Here is a 24,206-nt window from a genome sequence, read left to right as displayed (position 1 = left end):
TTTGAAAACTTTCTGTGAGGTAATCCAAGGATTGTAACTATCACTGATTCTAGACAGAAATAAATAGTAAGATTAAAATAACTGAAAATTTTCCCTGACAGGTGGTAGCACAGTGAATAGTGTCAACTCAGATGCTGAGGTCTCTGGTTGTAAACCCCAAGGTCACCAGCTTGAGCATGGGAGTATTGGATTGAGTGTGGGGTAGCCAATTTACATGATCTCAAGATCTCTGGAGGTTGCTGCCTTAAAGATCAAGGTTACTGGTTTGAGCCCAAGGTCTCTTGCTTGAGCAAGGATCACTGGCTTGACTTGAGCGCCCAGGTCAGGGCACGTATGAGAAGCAATCAATGAACAACTAAAGTGATCCAAGTACGAGTTGATGCTTCTCATCTTTCTCTTCCTCTCTCTCTTCCTGTCTCTCTCACAAAAAAGAAATTTTAAAAATAAAATAAAATAACCTAAAACTTCAAATGCAAATTTTGGAAAATAACTTATTCGTTGTGACTGGCTATACTGAAAAGATTCAGCAGAGAATACTGTATGGCTTAGAAAATGCAAATGAACTAAATGCCTCTACTTGCTACATTCAAATAGGTATTATATTTAATATAATGAAAAAGCTCACAATATTTTACATCCATTATGCTAAAACTTAACTGTAGAATTGGCTTTTCCTTCCAATTAAAACTGTTGTAATGCCTGCCTAATAGAATTATAAGGAAGGTAAAAGATTTATTGTTCTTCAGGCACATAGATAGAGAGCAGACTGACAGCTGGGGTTGGGGTGGGGCTGGGGGTGGAGGGTTGAGCAAACAAAAAAAAAAAGCAAGATATCATGGTCATGGACAACAGTGTGAAGAGAGCATAGAGGTGTGAGAGTGAGTTGAAGGAAGGTGTAGGAGGGATAAATGGTGATGGACAGAGACTTGACTTGGGGTGGTGAACACACAATACAGTGTACAGATGATGTGTTGTGGAATTTGTACACCTGAGATCTGTTTATTTTTCTTAACCACTGTCACCTCAATCAATTCAATAAGAAAGAAATAAAAGAATTATTGTTCTTACTCATTACAGAAAAAGCAAGGGTATTGTGTTTTTGATTCAGGAAGTGCTAAAATTCTTAAGACAGCACAGTAATTAAAATGTTACCATTTTTAGTATGTCATGATTATTGACACAGAAAGTTGCATAAATCTAGAGGGCTTTTGGGATACCGAATGGGAAATTATCAGAAATACAAAAAGGCATGGGTTTTGCATTTAAGTTAATTGTTAAATCAAGCAAACATGTGCTGAGGAATCTGTCTCCTGATTATAGATAAAAATTTGTCCTCAGAGCTACATCTATGTGTCTCAGAGTGGCTGGCAGTTCTATGTTGGCAAAATGAAGTACAAAGAATTTTAACAATTGTCCACACAGGAAAATTGTTGCCTTAGACAAAATTTATCCTGAAATTTATTAACTGAGGCCATTTTGATATATTGACTTTTAAAAGACCAGTGGTGAACAAGTAGATTAATTAATAGTAAAAAGTTTTGTCATTTTCTGTAAAACAGTAAATCTAAAACTTTTATATATATCAAACTCACCTGATATACTTCTTTAAAAGGCATATTTCTAGATACTGACACTGATAAATTTGATTTCATTTATCTGAGCTGGGAACAAGAAATGTTAATACCAGTGATGCATAAGCCACAAACTGGGGAGATTCCTTACCCTATAATACCGTGGAAATATCGAAATAACCAAAAAATACAAGGTAAATTAAGTTATATAATATATTTTATTTAAACAAACTTTGAATTATTCAACATTAATTTATTGGTGGACATTGTACCAAGCCAGAGACATGGTAGGTGCAAAAGTCAGTTTTCTTTAACACTGTATAATTTCCTGACATCTTACTTCAATTTTTCAGTATATACACAGTGGTCTCTGCACAATGCCAGAAACTCCAGTTGATTTAATACATCAACCAGTTTAAATATACACAATAATTTCACAATTAATATTGAGTATTTTTGAAAAGACAGAAGTTTTTACTTCAATTAGATACAGCTACCCTCTGCACGTTAGAACACCTAATGAAATCAAGGGACATTGTTCAAATCTTAAAGTAGAAAAGTTCTTGAAATAGTCCTCAGATTGTGCCCTGAACTTATGCATTTAAGAGGGGGAAAAGCCTGTGATACACTATGTATGCTTGAAGTTGATGCTCAACTTGAGGTTCAGTAAGATTTCCCACTTATTTCATTCAAGACATTACTTAAAAAAATTGAACATAAATATTCGAGCCACTCAATTTACAATTAGCACAGCAATTGTAATATTTTTATAGCTCTGAAGAAATGGGTTATGTAATCTATTTTAGCTAAAGAATGATCTCTTCTGACTGCACCAGAAACTTCAGTTTTGAATGCCAAATTACTGTGAACAGATACAAAGTATACACCATGATTCCTTTGTTAAACACCACATATGCACTAATCAAGTTTCAATTTGTGTAAGCTACAGAAGTAATCTTCTTCCCTCATAATAAAACATGTCCAGAGCTACACATTTAATGAAATGATTGCAAATTAAAACAAATTCACAATTATCTTTTCAAAATAATTTAACCTTAATTACTATACTATTATCATATATAGATGCTTGATTTAAAGCACTTAAAGAAGCAAGTGTAGAAGGCTTGAAAAATATTTATTGTATATCACGGTCTTGCATTTATCAATTACCAATTGATTTTCTGATTTAATATTTGCCCAGAGGAAAACTACACTGGTTAATTATAAATTCAAAGATTTTTCTATATATTTTTTTTAAAATAGGGAATTGCTTATTGCTCCATGTTCTGATTTTCAAGTACTATATTCCAAATATTCATTAACTTATCTAAAGTGATTACACTGTTAATAGAAGTATTTGGGCTTCAGTTCACTGTTCAAATAGCTATGGTATGCAATTAGGCAATATGCAATTACAGGGAATCTAAAGGAGCCAGATACAAGCAATCCAGACATATGCAAACTATAAATTAAGCCTTCTTAAGCTTTATGTATATAAGCAACTGGATAAAGTTAAACAGGGTTCACTAAAATATAAAATACATCCGTTTTAGCAAGTTGGACCAGTGAATTTTCATTTCACTAGTTCAGAGATGCTTTAAAACTCTGAAGCTTTTTAGTCCTGTAAAGGTGGTGTGAAGTTTTAAGAACCCTTAGCAAAGGCAACAAAATTGATGTCCTTAATGTTTTGCCTTAGTTAGGGCTTATTTTCCCTCCCTCACTCAATTTCTTTCACAATAATGTCTTATCAGAAAGTTTTGTGAGAACATTTCCTGGCGGTCTCATTCACAAGATTAAATCTAGATCCTTGTACATAAACACTATGTTTCAGTGTGCAATGATATAATATTCAGTGGAAGAAGCTTCATTTCACATCCTTGATATATCCACACATCAAAAACCATGTAAGGCTCAGAAATAATAAAGGAATAGACACCTGATAGAACAGATGCACAGATGATGTGCTGGAAAAAAAGACAAATGCTGAGGTGCATAATGATTCTGAAAAGATTTTTTTTTATCAAACTTGTCATTTGTCTGAAATACCAGAGCTGTTGGCATCAGATATGGGATATCAGCTCATTAGCAAAGTGAAACATGATGGCTGCTAGATACTGGCAATTGATGAATCAATTGAAATCACGATGTTGCTCAACTGAATGTCTTCATTTAATATGTCAATGGTCAGAAGTTAACAAAATACCATCAATAAGATATCACATCTTGGACACCCTGGCTGGCTAAGTGTCATTTTTGTAAAAAATAGTGAAGTCTCCGAATAAATGTTATCAACTAGCCAACCAATTACAAATTCTGTTGATGATTAGCTGCAGAATAAAAGTATAGCTTTTCTGTGTAAGTTTTGGCTGAGTAACATTAGTGAATTATTTGTGAACAACTTTTTACAATAGATTTATATCAAATGTTAAAATGCATTTATTATTATTTTTTTTTACCGCAAATAGCCTCCCATTATTGACTCTGGGCTATTAACAGAGGGAATTGTTCACAGTAACTTTTTGTCATTGTACCAATGAAGTTTCTGATGACCCAACTTCTTTTTTTTATACGGTGAAGGAAAATGATCTGAGTTTGTCTGATATGCAACATAATCAACAGTTTAAATGTTATAAAAATGTTTATTTGAAAAAAAAAAGATGTTTCCCCTAAGGAAAGTACAATAAAAGGCAACAGGAGAAGGAACACTTCTCTAAGAATCTACAAATCTGTCCTCCTACCCTCACGCTGCACTCTCTTCTGTGGGAAGGCTGTGCTGACTAACTTGATCCTTCGGACTACAGAGTGAGCGCACCTATAGAAGGTTACAGCCATGGGAGGCACTGTAGCACAGCACTAGAACAACGGTTTTGAAATTGGTCAGTTATTATAACCTTGCTTTTACTAGGTGACAAACAACCAATACTCAAAATTTAAGTTTAACATGACGTGACTTTTACATTTAATGGGGTAGAGTCAGGAAGAAAGAGATGGACAAAGGTGATAAATCAGTGAAGAAAAGAATAATGAATATCCCCCAGGCTTCTGTACAAAAACCATAATCATTCAGCAGTACAAACTCTCTGGGAAGTTGCAGGCCCCAAAATCAGTGGGAAGGAAAGGAATACTCTCCGTTCTGTTTATCTGAGAAAAGCTTAGCGTATTGTTGTCTTTTGTTTTGTTTACTGCATAAATAGAGCTATAATTGATACATTTCATAATGCTGTAATACAGCATTTCTACACTGTTAGTCAAGACTCAATTTTATTAATATAAAATAATCAGGGCATTCTTTTAAAACATAATGAAACGAAAAGTATGGCTATAAAGTAATAAGAATGGTGGTTGTTTGTTTTGTTTTTTATTCTAAGTGAGGCCACCACCTAGGGAGTTCATAAACATACCTAAAGATGCTAACATTGGTCAAAATATTTCAGGGACTCTTCTTTGAGAACTACTTTTAGAGCTGGATTTCTAGCACAAGAATATCGATCTCTTTACTCTATAGTCTCATCCATATACCACTGACATACATTTAGTTGGGAGAAACTGATTCCTACATGCAAATGCCAATTTTCACATTGCAAAACTGTCATTTAATTTAAATATATTAATACCAAGGCTATTGACTGAAGTAAAAGTTTTATTAAATTAAAAGCAAATCATTAAAATACTATGTTTACAGATTTTTAAGTACAGTTTATTTTTATCTATGAATAAGTATATTCATTGGAAGATAATGAGCAACAGGCATTTAATAACATTTTGATTTATGCATTTAAATATTCATAGCTATGTTCATAAACCCACATTCCTGATCTAGTGACTATATTTATGAAATGCTGAGTTTCTTATGTGCCTTGAAATCTCCATTTATTTTTTGAAAACTGCTTTAATTTTCACCTCAGTTCAAATCACTGTTTTTAGTAAAATATTCTGTAACATTAAAAATAAGAAACTTCCCCAGAGCAACAAAACAAAATCTACCTGCAAGAGGAAAAGAAGGGAATTAACATTTGTTCAGAGATGATTCTGCAAAGCTCTTTATAGATATTTTCTTATTTAATTCTTAGAATAAATCTAGGAGGCATTATTATCACAGAGCAGCTGATTCATGCACAACTTTGTTGTTTTCCTTCCTGAGGGCTGTTAAAATAATCCCATCATAATACTCCACTGCTTGTCTGAAAGAATGGTTCTTTTTCTTAAAAACAAAAATTTCTATCAACATTGTTATGGAGGATACAAAAATGTCAACTTTTAGGGATCTAAGAATCAAAGATCTTAGTCTTTCTTGATAGGCCTGTATGCCTATGCTCAAAATAAATGAACACCAACAATCACAGGAAGATAAGTAGTTTTCCTTTTACTTAAAAATTACAATATCAGCCCTGACAGGTGGCTCAGTGGATAGGAGCATTGGATGGGTGTATGTACATAACTGGTTCAATCCCAGGTCAGGGCACACAGGAAAAGCAACCATCTGCTTCTCCCCCTTCTCTTCCCCTTTTCCAGCCAGAGGATCAGTTAGTTTGAGCGTGGCTCCAGGCTGAGGAGCTAAGGTTGAGGATAGCTCTGTTAACAGGTCTGCATAAGCCCCAGGCCCAGTCACTAAAAATAACTCGGTACTCAAACATCTGCCCCAGACAGGGTTACCGGTGGAGTCAGGGGGCATGTGGGAGTCCGTCTCACTATCTCCCCTCCTCTCACCTAAAAAAAATATTACAGTATCATCCATCTACTCAGCAGAAATTTTAACAACACTGGGTCTAGCATTGGCTGGATAGCTGTTGGTTAGAGCATTGTTCTGGAGTAGTTTGCAGGCTCATCAGAGCACATACAGGAACACATGGATGTTTCTATCTCTCCCCTCCTCTCAAATTAAAATTAAAAAACTGGATCTGAAGAACCAATAAAAATATCTCATCATGGCATAATCATGTCAAATGATAGAATTTTGACTACTTGCAGACTAGATTAGATTATAGATGTTAAATTTAAAATGAGAAATCAAGTATCTAGAGTTCCAAGAATTTATTTGAACTGTTTTGATCTTTTCTAACATTACATTTAATTACTGACAACTTGTATTTTAATAGCACCTAAATTCCACATTTCTATGAGTGTTCTAATCAATGATTGCAAGTTGCCTGCCCCATGTACCACTTTGGTTATCTTCAGCTTGTCTTTTCCTCTCTTTCTCACCCAAATAGTGGTGTTCAAATGTTTTCTTTTTCCTCTCCAAACTCCTTTCTTCAGTTCTTCTTTTTAATCACCCTAATCAATTGCTGGCTCTGAATTCTTCATCTGACCTCCCCAGCACCTGGCTGAGTCCCTTCAGGAAAATACTGAGAGCTCAAAAACGGTTGAGATTTGTTCAGTGTTTTTTTTTTCTCTGTCTCTAAATTTATTGCTCAGTTATATCATGAGAAATGTGAATAGATAAGTTTCTAAATTGTCCTAATTCAACATGTCAATCAAGGTTATTTAGGGTCTATAGTTTTTACTGCAATAAAACAATCACAAAAATAATTTAAATAGCTTTATTTAGGTCAAACAACAGTTGTAAGGATCCTAGGTATTCCTTTTTGAACACAAATATATGAAATTCATAAAACAAGCATTCATATTTCTTGTTTTAAACACTTGACTTCTCCATGTGGAATGCAGATATTTGAAAGAGATTTTCAACAGGGTCAACACAATGCATGAGATAATACATACTGGCTAATGAATTAGCTTAGTTTTCCCCTCTATCCTCCAATTTATAACAGGGGGAGGCTCGTTTGCCTTTTCATTTCACAAATTGCTCAAAACAGAATGAAATGTGGTACATCAAAAGAAGAAAATAGCATTTTTATACCTAGGGAAGGAGCTACTACCCCTTCAAGTGATCAATTCAAGGTAACACAATCAAATTGATGTGGTTTTCTTTGAAACCTCATCAGTAAATCATTTCTTGCAAGCAGGTTCGACATTAACCCTGCATTTAGTACAAGTAGTCTTATGGAGGGCTGGCTGCTGCACATCAACGTCAGTATCAAGTTCTTCATCAGGAATTAGAGACTGTCCCAGATACCAAGCAGGACAACACTGGCAAAAAAACAAAAAGTGAACTGCAGATAGTTCAAAACAGGCTACATTTACTCGTAGAAAAAATGCATAAAATGTTACTGGATATGTTGTTTTAAATGCTACTTTATAATAAATCATGATGGAATCTATTATTTTTAATACTTGATGCTCAAATAATCTTTACATAGGTTGTGTTTTAATAAAACACATTAGATAACATATACATCCTATTAAAGATCAAACATAATAAATTTGCCATCTGGTGAAGGCTGTAAAGCTCACATTTTTCTCTATTCGTTAGATTTGTAATAAAGTTGAACTGCCATCACAAATATAAAATTGTTTGCTTTGGTAGATAATTTAATATATATGTTTTTTCTTTAGTTTTAACAGATTAAAAAAAAAGGAGTTTCTCTAATCTTACTCAAACAAGTTTTTTGCTCTTATGTTAAATTACTATTAGTTCAAATACTCTGAAGGCTCCCTCAGGTAAATGCTTTCTGCAAACTAAGTATTTTTCAAGCTGTAAACTTCAATAGTTATCATAGAATCCAAAACTCAGTGGGAAAAGCAGTGTCATTTGGAGTCATCATTCAAACAAATATGAGTTATACCAATTTGTCATTCATCCAATTTTTCAGAAATTCCATTCATCTAACTCCTATAAAAGTCAACCAGACTTTTAGCATATCAAATGACCCAAAGAATGTCACAGGTATCCAGGGAAGACAGTTCACCAGTGTATCATTAGTTTGATTTGAAAGTCAACTTTAGAGACAATCTGGGCTCTGTAGTTCTTAAAAAGACAAACTGCCTAACTTTTAGCTAAATCTTTTTAAAGTGAATGAACTTTTCACTTTCTACATATTTGGTACCAAGAGCTTTAACCAGGAAAATTCTGGAACTTCAGGGTTCACACTACAGCATAGAAAAATAAAGTATGCAGCAAGCACCATCTACATCCTTTTATATCAATTATATCAATACTATAGTCCAGTGAGGTGGTAGAGGTATGGCTGGAAGGAAGGAAACTTCACCCAAAGGGAAAAAAAATAGAGAAAGATGTTTGTTGGCAATTTCAAAACAAGTTTCCAAACTGGTTGTAGCCCCTTTGACTTGAGGAAATCATACATAAGAAAAAGGCAGAAAATACTACAGAGCATGCTTATTGACCAAGTGTTTCCATCAGAGCAGTGCAACTTAAATGCATATCACAAATTCTTGCTCCAAAGCTGTGCTCTTTGTGCACTGAAAAGGAGGACAGCCAACCCTATCAATTGTTCTCTGCAGGTAAAAGTACTGTTTTCCAGATTTCCCCTAGATCTTGGCCAGCTTTGCTAATGACCTGCCCTCTCACTTGAGGCCCTCCCCAAAGTGGCCTACAGGAACTGGCCCACACCTTCTGGTCTCAGATGTTTGACAGTGGATAGCCCTGAGAAGGTAACTACTGGCCTTCATGAACACCCAACTTGTAAGAATTAATACCACTTATTTTCAAAGGAGCCTGGGGTTAATAATAATTACAATTTTTTTTTGTATTTTTCTAAAGTTGGAAACGGGAAGGCAGTCAGACAGACTCCCGCATGCGCCGACCGGGATCCACCGGGCATGCCCACCAGGGGGCTATGCTCTGCCCATCTGGGGCATCGCTCTGTTGCAACCAAAGCTATTCTAGCGCCTGAGGCAGAGGCCACTGCGGGAGGGGAAAAGGGAGACAGAGAGGAAGGAGAGGGGGAGAGGTGGAGAAGCAGTTGGGCGCTTCTCCTGTGTGCCTTGGCCGGAACCGAACCCAGGACTCCTGCATGCCAGGTCGATGCTCTACCACTGAGCCAACCGGCCAGGGCCAATAATTACAATTTTTAATCTCATATTTTAGTGGATCTATTGCATTTTTCTGTGGTGAAGACATGATCTCAAGATCCCAGAGTTACCAGGGGTTCTTTCACATACATTAAGACAGTCAAGCAAAAGCTGAATGAAAATTTCAGGCTTGATGCCTATTTTCTGTAAAACCATCATCTGTTAAAGCACACACAAGAGCATGGACAGTGCCATTTTCCATATGCCTACGTTTAAATGAGATATGCAGAAAATGGGTTTTGGGAAATATGTTAGGTTCGAACTCAAAATGACACGTATTGGTCATAAGCTGGGGTATTTCATTTGAAAATAGTGTCTACATGCTCCTTTCAAGGGTCTTGCCATTGTTCTAGAAGAGAACAGAGTCTGTCCCCTCACTGGTATTTTTAGGAACTGAAAGGTGCTGTGGAATCCTAACCCATGCAAGATAACTCAAAATGACATTCCTCACCCATAATGGCCGGAGGTAGAGCAGAGTGGGGGGATAATGTTTCAAGACAGGATGGGAAGGTTGAGCAGCCTCTGGAGAGTTTCACGTCCAAGTCTTCCCTGGACACTCCAATCCCCAGAAGGCTCGCCAACTTCTCATTCCTAGAATGCCCTGTAAGAACTTCACTGCTTCCGTTTCTGTTATTGTTTTTAAGCAAATTTGCATTCGGCTGCCACGACTTACATTGTCCTGTGATGTGCTCAGAGCTGGGAACTAAGAGGGAGTTTAAACCACACTATAGTGCCCCAGCCTGCAGTGAGCTTTGCTGCGCTCCCCGGGTGGTTCGCATTCGCCGCCATGTTCACGCATCGAGCTGCCCCCAACCCCCCCCCCCTTTTCGACATTTTCGACATGCCTCTCTTCTTTTCTGGCTCAGCGGAGGCCGAGGTGCTGCAAAGCCGCTTTTAACTGACTCCCCCGCCCCCCAACTACCACCACCTCGCAGCAAAATCTGACTCGACGGCTTCGGAGTGTACGCCTGAGCGCTGTGAGGTCGCGGGGGTTGGGAGGGGACCGCGAGTCCACGGTGGAGGCTTCAAAAGGTCGGAGCAACTGAAAGCAGGGCCAGCCAAGCCTCCTCTTTCCTCCTAGCGGGTTTCCTCCGCTCAGGCCCTGGCCTGGCTCTCACACGTGTGCGCTAAAAGCCTACTTCAAAGTCTTTTCCTCGCTCCGTGGCAGCCCTTCGTGCTGGCCGCCAACCAGGCCCCGGTGCTTGCCACCCCTTCCAATCTGTAGCACTGCGCACAGACCAGAGGGCCAGGGGAGGGGACGCTAATGTAAAAGCTCCGAGAACTAGGAAGTTTTTGGGTGTAGGAGTACCTCCCTCCCTCGCTCTCTTACACCCCCCCCCCGCCTTAAGAAAATGAATATAAATACAAAGTTTATGCCCAGCCCTGTGCCGTGGTCTTCAGAGTCCACCATTATTTGGGCTCATATTGACCTCAGGTCCGGATTAGGTATCAGCTGATTTCTGCTTTACAGCCCCGCCGGCCTAATGAGGTCGGGAGGCGTTGGGGCGCGAAACATCCTCAGCCGTCAAGGGTCCTGTAGGTTGGAGGTCAAAGGGTCAGCGGGCTGAGACTAGAGAAGAATTGACCTTAGGAAATGAGGTCCACTCCCCTGGGCTGGAGATTAGAAAAACTTGGTGTGTACAGGGAACCTGGGTCTAAGGAAAGCAGAGCAGGAATCCTGACTTCCAGAAAGCCTGGTCTCATTGCGGGGTAAATGTCTACTAGAAACTTGACCCTAGTCTACAGTCAGAGAACCCGTGAGAAAACCAGACTAGCTGCCAAGCAGAGAATTTCTCTTCAGGTGATGAGCACGCTCAGTAGTGAATCTTTGAGAAACTTAAGTGGAAGGAGACCTTAGACTTTTTTAGTTTGTTTGGAGCCAGAGGAGGAGACAAGCAGGCAGCGAGATGGGGGAGGGGCAAAGTAGTTCTGAACACAACTTTCCTGGGAGGCTTTGTGAGCACAGGCTACCCTCGCTGGCACTTTCAAAGTAGCTAAGACTGACTTGTCCTGCTTAGCCTGAATCCTGGTCTTTAACCTTCCAAACCAGATGAAGGCCAAACTACTGACTGCATGTAAATATACACCTCCCCCTTCCTCAACCCAACTGTGGAAATCTTAAGTTAAACCACCAATTTTGGAAGATGGATTTTTAATAAAGTTCTTACCGGGAGCAAGAATAAAATTAGAGGTAGATCACATAGAGCCCAGCTGACATTCATGGTTTTCAGGTGATCCATTTTTAGGGTTGCAAGATTTTGTCTGTTGCTTATTCTTTTAAGACATTTTCTGAAAATTCAAGAATATAAATGTGCACTCACAGAGTCAGATTTTAGGGAGACTATCTATGAAAAGTTTTCTACTAAAATAAGTTTTTCTTTACAGAAAATGACAAGGGCAGAAGATACAGACTGACAACTATAATGCTCTGCCCAAATTAGAGGAAATTGTGTGGAGGGGAAAACTTTTATATTATCTTAATGTTGGTTATCAGCATAGTTAATTGGTATTTTCCTCTTGTAGTACACGATGCTTTACTGTAAAGCTTTTGGTAGAATAATTTCAAGCCTACTCAGCAAAGATGAAACTCTTCTTTATGCCTGCTAAGGAGATATTAATATATATAATGGGAGAGGAGAAGCAATTTTCTGAGAGAATCTTGCATCCAATCCACAATTCTACTACTATTTCAGGTTAGATTCAAGTTGGGGTGGAGTGGAGAAGAAATTCATGAAAAAACAAACAGCAAACTGTTTAAGTTCTTGGAATATTTCAGAAGACAAGCATTATTTAGATTTCAGTTTGAATGCATTTACAGCCAATCTTATGGCTATACACTTTCTGAAAATTTGCTGAGCATTTAAAACACTCTTTGGTTTGAAGTGAAGGAAAATCCTGAGAAAGGAATTAGGTCCATCATCCTCAATGTCAAGGTCAAGACTGGAATGTCTAGGATAGGAGTGGTATGGTAAACTGACCATATTACCTGCTCATCACTTGTGAAGTCATCCCAATCTCTGTTCATATCATTCATGCCCTTGTCTTGTCTATTGGTGGAAGAAAGTACAAAACAAACCCATTCTTCACAAATAAAAAAAAAAAGTTATCCAAAGCAATTTGCAGTTAGAAACTATCAATAATTAAATTGTCTATTGACAAATATCAGTAGATAACTTAAAAGAGACTGCTTCTTCTGCATCCAGAGAATCAAAATTTATTTAAATCATCAGTGCTCGTGCATTTCAATTTAATGTTGATTTATTTAAACATTTAAAAATTCAGGCACCAAATACAAAAATGTTATAACATAAATAAGATGTGCCAAGATTTTATTTCATAAAAAATAACAATAAACAAAAATTCTAGAATTCAAAATAATTATGTATAATATCAAATTGACTACCACAAAAAAGAGGAAAAAAAACAACAAAAATAACCTAGAGCATTTCCCCTTCAAGAGAAAGAGGTACTCAAACCTATTCATTATATTTCTAAATTTTTTACAATTACTTATCTCCCCACTGTTGTATTTACTGATTTGTAAGCTGGCTATTCATGCAAGATCAGACTTTCAATATGAAACAGCACCCTAATTTACTAGAACAAAATCTCTTAATACTCTACCCACTCCAAGCCCCCCAAATAGTAAGTAGTTTCTTTTCCATATAACATCGGTAAAAGAACTGTTTGTCCAAATGATTTGTTTTGCTGAAGATGAAATATTGTTAATATTTTATCACAAAGCAAACAATTTTTTGTTATTGATTTTAATGGAAACAATGCTCTTAACATCTTTGCCTACAAATCATTAACTTTAAAAATACATATTTTGCAAATGTTTTTCTTTCCATAATATAATTTCAGAACCGCTGCAGTTATTACACACTATAAAAGTTTTATAAGTAATTGTGAAAACTGTGAATTGAACTATATACAGCAAAACAAATCAGACTTTGCCTTCCAGAATCATAAATGGACTATGGTTTTTTAAGAAGCACTTTAACCATAATTAAGCATGGCTCCAATAGCCTTACTCACCACCACTGTTTCAGACATACACTTACTTTTGAAAATATAAAGATAGCTAGATAGATTTGATAGGCAGATAAGTCATAGATACAAACACGTATAGGCATATGGGTGATCTCTTGACAAAATAGACAGACATGCATCCTGCCGCAATGTTCATTTTTATGTAAGGTAATAAAAAAAACTAAGGGACGTAAAACTCATTAGGTTACTTTATGTTTATAAATGTAGGGCAGGGATGATTAAACTCAGCTTCTCAGGCTTTGAAGTACAAGATTGAGATGTCATGGTCACTAACTGAATTGATAAGTAATATTTGATTTGCATGCCAAAAATCTGGAAGAAACACATTTAAACTTGCAGATAAAGAACCATCTGAGCATGAGATAAAGAAAGGTGAGTTTTCCCAGATGGAAACTGACACTGTAAGGAATCTGTACCAAAGTAGAAAAATAATTTTAACAATTAAAAAAGGGATCTGAGTGAGTTATAAATACTAACAAACAAGATTCATTTGTTCTCATCTCTTCCTTGTAGAAGGCAGTTACAAAACAAGAGAAAGGCGGCAGTGGTTCAAAAATTGTAAATTTTGTTCTTTCAAAACAATAAAATTTAATGCTAAAGCAGTTATAATCAAAAGCTGTACAGAACTTGTTAGAAAACATTTACCCATAAATATTGTTCAGTTCCCGGCACTTGTAGCAATAATTAAATTACAATGATAAATATGGCATCAATGGATATGTATTTACAAAAAAAAGTTATTACAAAAGGCTACTGTATACTAAATGTCACAATCTATGTAGAGTAACATCACATCCTCAGCCTGAACAAAATACTGAACAACAGTTTTCACCCCATTAGACAAAAATACATTCACAGGAGGAAAAGTTCAAGACATAACAGGACTTTGGCACGCTTTAAGACTGTGAGAGTTTAAACAGTCACCACTAAGGCGAAGAATTTCCATCAGTTTAAAATCACAACCACCAAGCCTTTCTCTCAAGAAACAGGGACAGGCGTTAAAATGAACTGAGGAATTTAGGGATGGAGTTTGCAGAGAGCAAGAGAAAGGGGAGGAAAAAGTAGTAAAAATATTTTAAAACAAAATCCTTCAAATGCCAAGACGTATGTATTTCCTAATCCTGAGAAAAGGGCGCGGCTACTTTTGGATCTTACCCAGAAACCTTCCTGGATAATTACAATTAACAAGATAGAGCCCTATATATGACGAGTCTTGCCTTAAAACTTCATTTCCATTGGTCTGTTTTCTTTTTTAATTGCTTTTGATCCATTCTATGGTTAACAAGGTTTGTGTTTGTCCTCAGACGTACCATTCGTTAAAATTGGGAGGAAGTCCAGGGTTGTGGCTGGTGCTAGTTTGAACTGCAGAAGGGGTTTTAGTGGTATCTTTACTGTCTGCAGAAGCTATAGCGGGTGGAGTGGAAGATTCATAGCCTGAACTGGCAGCAGGGGAGGAATCTGACCCTTGAGATTCATGAACCTAAAATTAACATGTATATATTATAATGAATATAATTCCAACTGGCATTGTGCAAGCAAAAACAAGAGCAGAATTCAAGCACTCTAAGACCAAGACCGCCCAGTGACCCACTTAAAACAGAAACGTTGCTGATGTTGTTTGTTTTCGATTTCAGTATTACCGATTTATATAAAACACGGAGATGTTCCCATGTGGATAGTTTCAGAACTAATATTGGCATATAGGAAAGGAATAAAGCATTGTTTTATTCATGCCCCTTCAAAACTTCTTTGTCCGCGATGGAGTGAGATAAGCACTTAGTCTTTGGGGCCCTATAAAATACTCCGGGCCCAAATTTCACCAAGCCCGGTTTAGCTTGGGAAAGAGGTACAGAGAAAGGTGCCACAGGCGCCTTGGGCGCTAAGAGGTCTCAAACAAATGAGTGGGAATCAGACCCGCTTCTGGACTTATTGTTTTAGAGGAAGCCACGGAGTGAAAAAAACACTCACTCCTGGTTTCAGCGCGGGCACTCTTATTTCCCATTGCGGGCCGAGTTGGGAAGAGGTGGCCCCTGCAACCTCAAGCCCCAGCGAGTTCAGTTAGAACTTCCTGGTAAATAACCGATTGTTCCTTACACTCTCGCTCCCTTCTCCTCCCCTGAATGCTCTCCCTTGCCCCCCTCCGGGTTCCCAAAATGGGTTCAAGGTGTCACCGCTGTAGCAAATCGGACTTAACGTGGAGGATACAGGGCTGGCAGCGCCGCCGCTTCCGTTCCGCGGCCCGCTATCGGACCGAGTGTATATAGACCGCCGACCGTTAATAAAGATGTAATTACCTTCATGTGCTTGCGCAGGGAGCTCGGGTGCGTGTAGGACTTGTCGCACACTTTGCAGATGTAGGGCTTGTCTGAAGTGTGCACATGCATGTGCTTCTTCCGATCGCTGCTGTTGGCAAAGCGCCTGTCACAGCCTTCGAATTCACATTTGAAAGGTTTCTCACCTGCAAAAGGCAAAAACGCAAAGGCGGGGAAATATGATCAGGGCCCGGAGCTTCCTAGAGCCAAGCAGCGGGAGACCCAGCGCCTGGTGATCTTGCAGGAGAGGGAGCGCCAACTGCAGGGAGACTGTTGAATCTCTTTTCCCTGGAGACAAATGGGGAACCCTGGTTGAGCTTACTGGTTTGGGGAGTGGTGGGCGGAGGTGGGGCCGGGCTGGGCCAGAACTTGCTGGTCCCTTTGTTCTCGCGCTAGTGGGGAAAACCCCGGACTTCTCCAAAATTTGACATAAATTGTGGTTCCACTCCACCCAGCCCAGGGCTCCCAAAGCTCGGCCACGTTCTGCCACTACTTAGGCGATGTAACCAATCCCAGGCGGCATAATGGACCGGGGATGGGACAATTTCGGTCTGTTTCTCCTTTGTACCTGTTAATTTGCCTCTTTCAAATGCAGAGATTTTGCTAAACCCAGTGTTAAAAAAACTTGTCTTTTCGTACTTAACGTTCAAAAAGAAAACTGGAAGTCCAGGGGCTGCAGAGTTTAAAAGATGTTCTGAGCAAGGCAAGAAACTGTGATGCCTTTTCTACTTTAAATTTCCTACCTAAGGACTGAATTGAACCTGGAACTCCAAATAAAAATAGTTTAACAAAAATGTCAGTCATTTAATTAGGAGATGTGCCAATCACGAGTAAAAGGGGGTAAAAAAAAAAAAAAAGCGGAAGTAACCGAAAGTTAGCTTTCATTAGCATTTCTATGGTTGCCTTTCCCGAATGTGTGTGGAAAGCTAAATCACTATTAAGCAATTCACTCGCAACTTCATAGAAACCCAGAAAAGGAGACAAAATGTGTTGGCTCCAGTTTGTTCCTGAGCTTGAGAAGGTTCCAATTAGTTCGTGAGACCGCAATGCCTTCTGCCCGGGAAGTTAGAAGTGGGGCGAAGCTCCGTGGGCCGGGTAAGGTGAGAGATGGAGGGACGCTGACCGCATTTCCTTCCGAAAGGCCCTGGAGAGGCACCGCCCCTCTCTTTGGCCTTCATCATTCTGCTTCACGCTGAATATCCGCTCCTGGCCACTGTACCGCAGAGAATTCCCTTCCCGCCTTCCTTCCCCCTTACCTGTGTGGGTCCTCTTGTGGATCTTCAGGTTCTCGGAGCGGGCAAAGATCTTTCCGCAGCCCGGGAAGGGGCAAGGGAAGGGCTTCTCGCCCGTGTGCACTCGAATGTGGTTGACCAGTTTGTACTTCGCCTTGAAGGACTTGCCCTCGCGGGGGCACTCCTCCCAGTAGCAGACGTGGTTGTTCTGCTCCGGGCCTCCCACATGCTCCATGGTAACATGTGTCACCAGCTCGTGCATGGTGCTAAAGGTCCGGTCGCAGCTCTTCTTGGGCTGGCTCAGCTGAGCCTCGTCGATCCACTTGCACGACAGCTCTTGCTTGATGGGCTGCCGCGTATAACGAAAGAAGGCGCCAGGCCCATGATGGGCCGCCACGTTCACGCTCATGTTCATGTTCATGGGACTGTAGTTAGGAAACTGCGCGCCGGCCGTGTAGGGGTCTGTGCGCGGGCTGGCCACCGTGCGGTATGGGTCTGCACGGCCAAAGAGCTCCCCGCGAAGCCCCAGGTGGACCTGGTTGTTGTCCACGTGCCCTGTAGGCGACGGGTGCCCGGAGCTCTGCTCATGTAGCCCAGGGAACAGCAGGTAGCTTGGGGGCTCCGGGATGCCAGCTGGAGCGTGCAGACTGCTCGTGGAACTCGCGAAGAGCGCGTGCTGCCCACCCCCCGACGCAGCCTCGCCGAGCCCCGAGCCGCGCTGGCGGAACAGAAAGTCGCGCGTGGAATTGAAGGCGGCAGAGGCAGCACCGCCATAGCTGGGCACCTGGCTGGTATGGTGATGGTGGTGATGATGGTGGTGGTGGTGATGGCCCAAGGTATTGGCGTAACCCGAACCTTGTGGTGTGAACGCAGAGCTCTGGCCCGAAGATAGATCGTGAGCCGCAGCGGGGCTCAGCTTGAAGGCCGCGGTGGCCGCGTGGGGGGAGTCCCCGAAGGGACTCAGCCCCATGCTCGCCGTTTCGCGGTTGGGCATCTCGTGGTGGCGCGGAGCGCCGAAGCTGCCCATTCCCAGCCCTGGGAACTGTGGGCCTCCGTCCAGGAGCATCGTCATGGGTGGGGCGTTCTGGGCACAGGCGATCCGGCTGCAATAAGTAAGAGTGCGAGCGAAGGAGGAGAGTTCCGAAGTGCTGTAGTAAGAGAAGGGTGGTAGGGGTTGGACACCGCCGGAGAGCCCCAAGGCAGGACCAGGGACTGCAAGTTTCTGTCGCTGTGAAAGTCTCCTGCAGAGGGATAAGAGGGAGGAGGGGAAGTAGAGAGAGCTGGAGTGGGGAGGAGGGGGTAAGAAAGAGGAGAGGGGAAGGGAGGAGAGAGACTCTGGGACAAAACCTGGTTTAATAAACTAACAGGCGCACACAAAGAAAAATAAGCAAAATAACAAGTGGAAGGCGGAGTTTGCCAATCCTGTCTCAGGCTCTTCTCCTCCCTTCCCTCCCCAGCACAACGGTGGAGCCAGAAGGCTCCCTCCAAACGGGCCGCCCAGCTGAGCCGCGCTAAATAGCAAAGCCGACTCGCAGCCCGCGGGCAGGCAGCGGGCAGAAGACAGGATCCGTCCGCTCGGCTCGCCTTCCAAGTCCCAGCCTCTTCGCCTCCAGAGTAATGTACCTTGAACTGATCAAATCAATCACTTACTCCGTTCACATAAACCAAGCCAGAGGCCGCGAGGCGCGCTCCAATGGGGAGCCACCTGGCCTGTGGTCACCTGACCCCCGGCCTTGCTGCCCATTGGCCGCCGCCATACTGAATTGCCCCGCGGAGTGGGGAACATGGCAGCCGCGGCAGAGCGACCGCTTCTTATTGGGCGGTGTCTGGAAGCTTAGCAGGTGAGGTGGCTGCTGCTCCGCGTCCGTGAGTGAGCTTGGGGCGGCTTGCGCTGAGAACTGGAGCCAGGCTCTAGCCAGCGACAGTCGGGGCGGAGCTGGGCCTCTCCTCGGCTTTCCTTCGTCATTAAGTGGGTATGCACCCCTCGCGCATTCTGTACCCGCTTTGGCCAAAAGAACTCTTTGCCCCCCGAGGATCGTTCTCTCCGTAGGCGTGGCGCCTCACCACCCAGAAAATGTGCCCCCTCGGAGGCCGCAGGGTTCGCATGCCCGGCGAGAGCAGCAGTTCCAGGCTCCCAGCCTTCTAGTAGCGTCCTCCCCACAAGCTACTGTGGGCTCTGATGGTCCATAGACCCCGGACTGACGCTGGCCAGGTCACTGTTTGTACTCTGAGCTGCTGCCAGCACTCTGATAGCCAAAGAAGGAAATACGATTACAATTAGAACCCATATCTCTTCCGTCTGAACCAAGCGTTGAGTCTTTAGTTTGTGAGTAGTAGCTGTACTTGCCCCTGCTCCCCTCGCCCTGACACATGAGACACAATACATAAAATGCAGTAAACACACGCACGCAACACAATAAACACCAATACATCACACTAAACAACAGTATGTGCACAACCCAGTAACACAACAAACTACACACTAAACCATAAACAGACACGCACCAGAGTAAATACATGCACATAACACAGCAAACGGACACACAAAGGTAAATGCTAAATATGCACGCAATACACTTAGGCAGTGTACACCAAACATGCACACAACGAACTAAACACCAGATAAACTCACAAGACACATACAGGATCCGTGCCGTTATCAAATCAGAGCTAATAAGCCTCGAATTCTCTACATTTTCAAAAGCAAAAGGGGAGGGGGATGAAGACTGTGAAGTGGAATTCCCCCCACTCTGAAAAACCAAGGCTTTGCTCTCTTCTTCTACCCAGAGCAACAGGAGACTTTTTCTCCCTTAAGGATTTACTTTCCAGGGTTCTGTGTGGGATCACTCCCCCCTACTGTCTTTCTGGACATAATGACCAGGTTCACACAAGGCTATAAATCCACTCATTTTTTGTCTGGGAAGGCATTTGCAAAGAATTCAAGAGAGTGAGAATGGAAAGAAAAGGCTCAGAGAACGATGGCTATGATTGTCACATCCCTAACAGGGCCAAGCCCCAAAGTCTGCGCCTTCAGGCAGCCTCACAGCATAGCTGCCATCTCTCTGTAGGAAACAACATCTGATCAAGTTCAGAGACGCTTAGAGAGACAGCCTCAAGCAACGCTTTATAACAGCAGCCTTTCACTTCTTGCTCTCCAATCCGCTGGGCCAGGCAAACACTTCACCTTCCTTTGCGGGTTTGCTAGAGGAAGACCCTGCCGGTAACACATCTACCGTAGTCACCCCCTCCCGTCAACCTCGCCTCATTTCTCCCTCTACATCTAGAGCTCTCTTCCCAGGTTGGAAGGTGAGTTCACTGCTAATTAAAATTATTAAGTTTACTGACAATACTCTCCAAGAATCGTTAAAGTGTCGCTCAGCAGAGGATTTTTTTGGGCAGGGGGAGGGTGGGAATTCAGAATAGAACAAATACGCCTAAATCATGTAAATGAATTCCCTGGAGTCAGGTTTACAAAAAGGGACTATTGTTTGTCTTTCTTATTTTCCTTTCTTTTTACTTTCCCCTTCATATACATCCTTCCCTTTATCTTTCTTCACCTCCCACTAGCCCTAACTCTGGGCGGTTAGTTGGTTTGAAAAAGTTTGGACTTTCTCAAGGAGTTAGTCCTGATTAGAGTGATTCTCAAAGTTCGGGGGCGGGGAGACGGTGGCTGTCGAGTCCTAGCTGAGCCAAGGGTCCAAGGATTCCCGGAGAGCCTCGCCAGGTATCCCAAAACCGGGAGCCTTGTGCGGTTGGAAATCAGGGAAGGCAGCCAGCCAGGAGAAGGGCTGAGGAAATTGGACAGCGGAAGGAGCCCAACCTGCCCCTTTGCTGGGAGGAGTCCCGAGTTTAGGGCAGGAGGATATTGCCGCCGCTGACCTAACCCTGTGCCCAGTGTCCGTTTTGATATGGCCACATTCCTATAATTAATTGCCTCCAGCACGTACTCTGTAGTCACTGGAATAAAAAAGGCATAATTCAATTAGATCATCAACCGAGAAGTGGGGAGGAGAGATGCTTGTTAATGGGGCAGACCTGAGGCGGTTTGGCCATGCTAAAAATTCTGGGCGGCAGAGCTCTTAGAGCCAGAGAGTGCGACTCCGAGGGGATGCCCTCTCTCGGTGGGTCCCGGGAACCCAATTGCTCCCCCCCCCCGACGAGTCTGGCGGTTTTGTCAACAGCGAGAGAGAAGCAGGCCATTTCAAATTCTATTTTGGTTGGTTTGGGTGGAGGTGATTTTCTTTTGGGAGGACAGTGAACCTTACCGTTGAAACATGGTAGAAAGCGAAATATTTCCAGATATAGCAAGTTATCGCATGTGAACACAAATCCGCCTCCTAGTAAACCACTCCCGTGAGGCAATTATAATAGTAATGTGAGGTTTTCCTGATTACCTGCATCCCCTACCCCTCAACTCGCTTTTCGGAGGATAACCTAGGAACAACGTTGGGAGACAGGAGGCTTTCGGTTGCTGAGTCTAAGTAGAGTGGTGGCGGAACGAGGAGAGCACAGAAAAGATTTTCCTGCATACAGGCTGAGGCAAGGCAGAAGAGAGCTCTAGTTTCTTCTTTTCTTAGGTGAGGAAAGGGCTCACTGAGCTGGGCTGGGATGCACAGCTTGAACCCAAGGGTCATGGTTCTTATTTTACGCTATAATCGAAGTTCTCTGGCAGCTTTAGCTTACTAGGGTGTACATGTGTATTAGGTGGCATAAATTAACCAATAAATCTCTTTTATGCGTCCCCCAGTTGTATGTGGTCTGGTCTAAATATCTTCATGTCTGTATGTATAGGAAATATAATGGGATCTTTTCCCTCACACTGAGTTCAAACAGTAAATGGGAAAAAGATTTATTTTCATGCCCAAATCTGAAGCAATAAATAAAATTAGAGAAACTAATTATTGCTAAATGAGCAACGCTTTTGAGCCTAAATTTTGAGATCCATCTTGGAGAAGCAGGGGGGAAACAGAACGTCCAGATGGGGCAGAAGGGATGATTTCTCTGTACAACCCAGAGCCCCACTCTGCAGCACTTTTCTCTTCATTCCAGCTTCCTACAAAACAAAAACAAAACATATACAGCACGTTGTGTTATCAGGCAGGATTTGTTTCTAAACACATTTTTTTTTGTGGTGGGCATAAATTATCCTAACTAGGAGATAGGTATTTTCTTTAAGTCCAAGGGAAAACTGCGGTCTTTTCTTCTGTTTTGTATTTGAAAAAGACTTGCAATTTAACACTTGCAACATTTTAAAGGCCCTTTAAACCCAGCAAGTGGATTTCCGTTCTGCCAGTGCTTCCAGATATATTATTGAAATCCAAAAAAGAAATTTTTCCAAGACACCGAATTTGGTGTCCTTGCCACTTTTAGTGGGGGCACAAAGTGCTTCTCATTAAAACAGCTTCTTGAAACTCATCATTATTGGCATTTTCTCAGGGAACCAACACTACACTTTATTTACATAAATCTCCACCTTCTCTTCTGAGTCCCAGAGCTTTTTTAAAAGAAAAAATTCAAATCACAATATAAAATGAAGAGGGAAGAAAGTTGGGAAAGGAATGCATTTTTAATTTCTCTTTATTTTTATGCTAAGATAAAGCTCTTAATTGGTTTCAGGACTGAGGGAAACTACCTAACTGTGGAACTCAGAGATCTTCGGACACACTTGTCAAACACTCGTTTGGGCTCCAGGTTTTATCAGCTACATCAGAGTTTTCACTACAGTCCCATCATTTGGCAAATCTAAGCTCTGAATACTTTGAAATTCAATATTGAATAAACAGATATTGTTATTCAACCCTTTAAAAAATCTGTTTTGCCTTTGTCCTCTGCAGTCCAAGACATATCATTGCCCAATGTAATGAAATGCAAACCAGACAGGAACAATATGTTCCTACTGTACTTGTCAATCAATGCCATATATATACGTATACATATATAATACGTGTATATATATAATCTATATACACTATATATAATTTATATTATATATTAAATTCTAAATTATATTAAACATCATATAATTTATATTTAATTATATACATATAATTTAAACTTCAGAGACATAGGCTGAGGTAAATGGGGAAGAATTTGGAGAAAGAACTGTGGGCATTGAATTAGATCTACCAGAATCCAGTTTGGGATTATGAAGAGATTCTTAGAAATACAGGAAATGGAGTGAAACTCTAGGAGATAGACAGTACTCAGTAACCAGCCAAGTTTGGGTACAAGGCTCATGGAGAGCTGTGCTCTTGGCCTGCCAGGTCCTGCTACCTGTGAATACCTTTACTTCTCTGGGGGGGGGTGTATAGATAATTAACCTTCAGGCTGTAAGGTGTACTGGCCGTGGCTATGGGTACCAGAAGGAAAATTCACATTGCAGGAGGACTTCCCTTTTTTTAGGTTTAGAACCCCTTTTGGGTGGGGAATGACCAGGCAAGTACACAAGGAGACCCAGGCAGAGGAAGAAAAATGCAATCATGCTTTTGATTTATGTTAACAAGCTCTTCCCCAGAGACCTGAAGAGGTGAGATAAAGAGAATGAATTTGAGGGGTAAAGCTTGTCTAACATTTTGAAGCACACATTTACCCAGGACCCCAGGTTCCTTCTAGCTGCTAAATACTGCATTATTTATAAAATGTAAATTACTTTAGCTCCAAAAATAAATGGAGAGAAACATTTGACTATCCTGAGATATTTGCTCATTTAGTTTTCTGTCTTCAGACAGGATCCTGCACCAAAAATCACCTCTGACTGTATAATCATTTCTGTCAATGACTCTCATCCTTGATGCCTAGGTTTGGGGCACTCTCCAGACATCTATTGTCAAGCTTCATTTCTCTGATTCAGGTTCATCCCACCATTCCTTCTTCTTTCTCCCTAAAGCAGAAACTGCATTATGGGGATTATCTTCTTTCTTTTTCCAAACTGAGAATGAGAATACCACCTAAAAATTGCTGTTACCAGCCTTTTAAATTCTCAAAGAATTTTGTATGGTTAGGAAATGGAATTTTGTAAAATTCAATTTTTCTTTTGTATTTGATTTGAAGTCATTCATGTAGTGCTTTCCTAGTTGAGGAATGTGAAAAAAGGGCTTTCATATTAA

The 24,206-nt window shown here is 41.2% G+C and overlaps 1 protein-coding gene across 2 annotated transcripts; it reads right to left on the bottom strand.

The window, feature by feature from the left end:
- Positions 1-7,466: 7,466 nt before the first annotated feature.
- Positions 7,467-18,172, bottom strand: ZIC3 (Zic family member 3). Of its 2 annotated transcripts, none has more exons than XM_066356899.1 (3): positions 17,125-18,172; positions 15,851-16,014; positions 7,467-7,661 (listed from the first exon to the last, which is right to left on the bottom strand). In XM_066356899.1, the coding sequence occupies exons 1-3, from the start codon at positions 18,170-18,172 to the stop codon at positions 7,521-7,523; spliced, it is 1,353 nt and encodes a 450-aa protein (XP_066212996.1). In that variant the 3' UTR covers positions 7,467-7,520. The 2 variants fall into 2 exon arrangements, with proteins under 2 accessions (XP_066212996.1, XP_066212995.1); XM_066356898.1 differs by lacking the exon at positions 7,467-7,661 and adding an exon at positions 14,857-15,036.
- Positions 18,173-24,206: the final 6,034 nt, after the last annotated feature.

The sequence above is a fragment of the Saccopteryx leptura genome, chromosome X (genome assembly GCF_036850995.1).
Source record: "Saccopteryx leptura isolate mSacLep1 chromosome X, mSacLep1_pri_phased_curated, whole genome shotgun sequence".
Taxonomy (NCBI): domain Eukaryota; kingdom Metazoa; phylum Chordata; class Mammalia; order Chiroptera; family Emballonuridae; genus Saccopteryx; species Saccopteryx leptura.
Note: the sequence above shows the minus strand (reverse complement) of the source record. Positions and strands in the feature narration are given on the sequence as shown.

Excerpts from the sequence above, each read along its gene's own strand:
- ZIC3 (XM_066356898.1), bottom strand. The coding sequence starts at position 18,172 with ATGACGATGCTCCTGGACGGAGGCCCACAGTTCCCAGGGCTGGGAATG. Across the intron at positions 16,015-17,124 it reads CCACAAGAGGACCCACACAG|GTGAGAAACCTTTCAAATGT; the intron begins GTAAGGGGGAAG and ends TGCCTTTTGCAG. Across the intron at positions 15,037-15,850 it reads CCCTGCGCAAGCACATGAAG|GTTCATGAATCTCAAGGGTC; the intron begins GTAATTACATCT and ends TGTTAATTTTAG.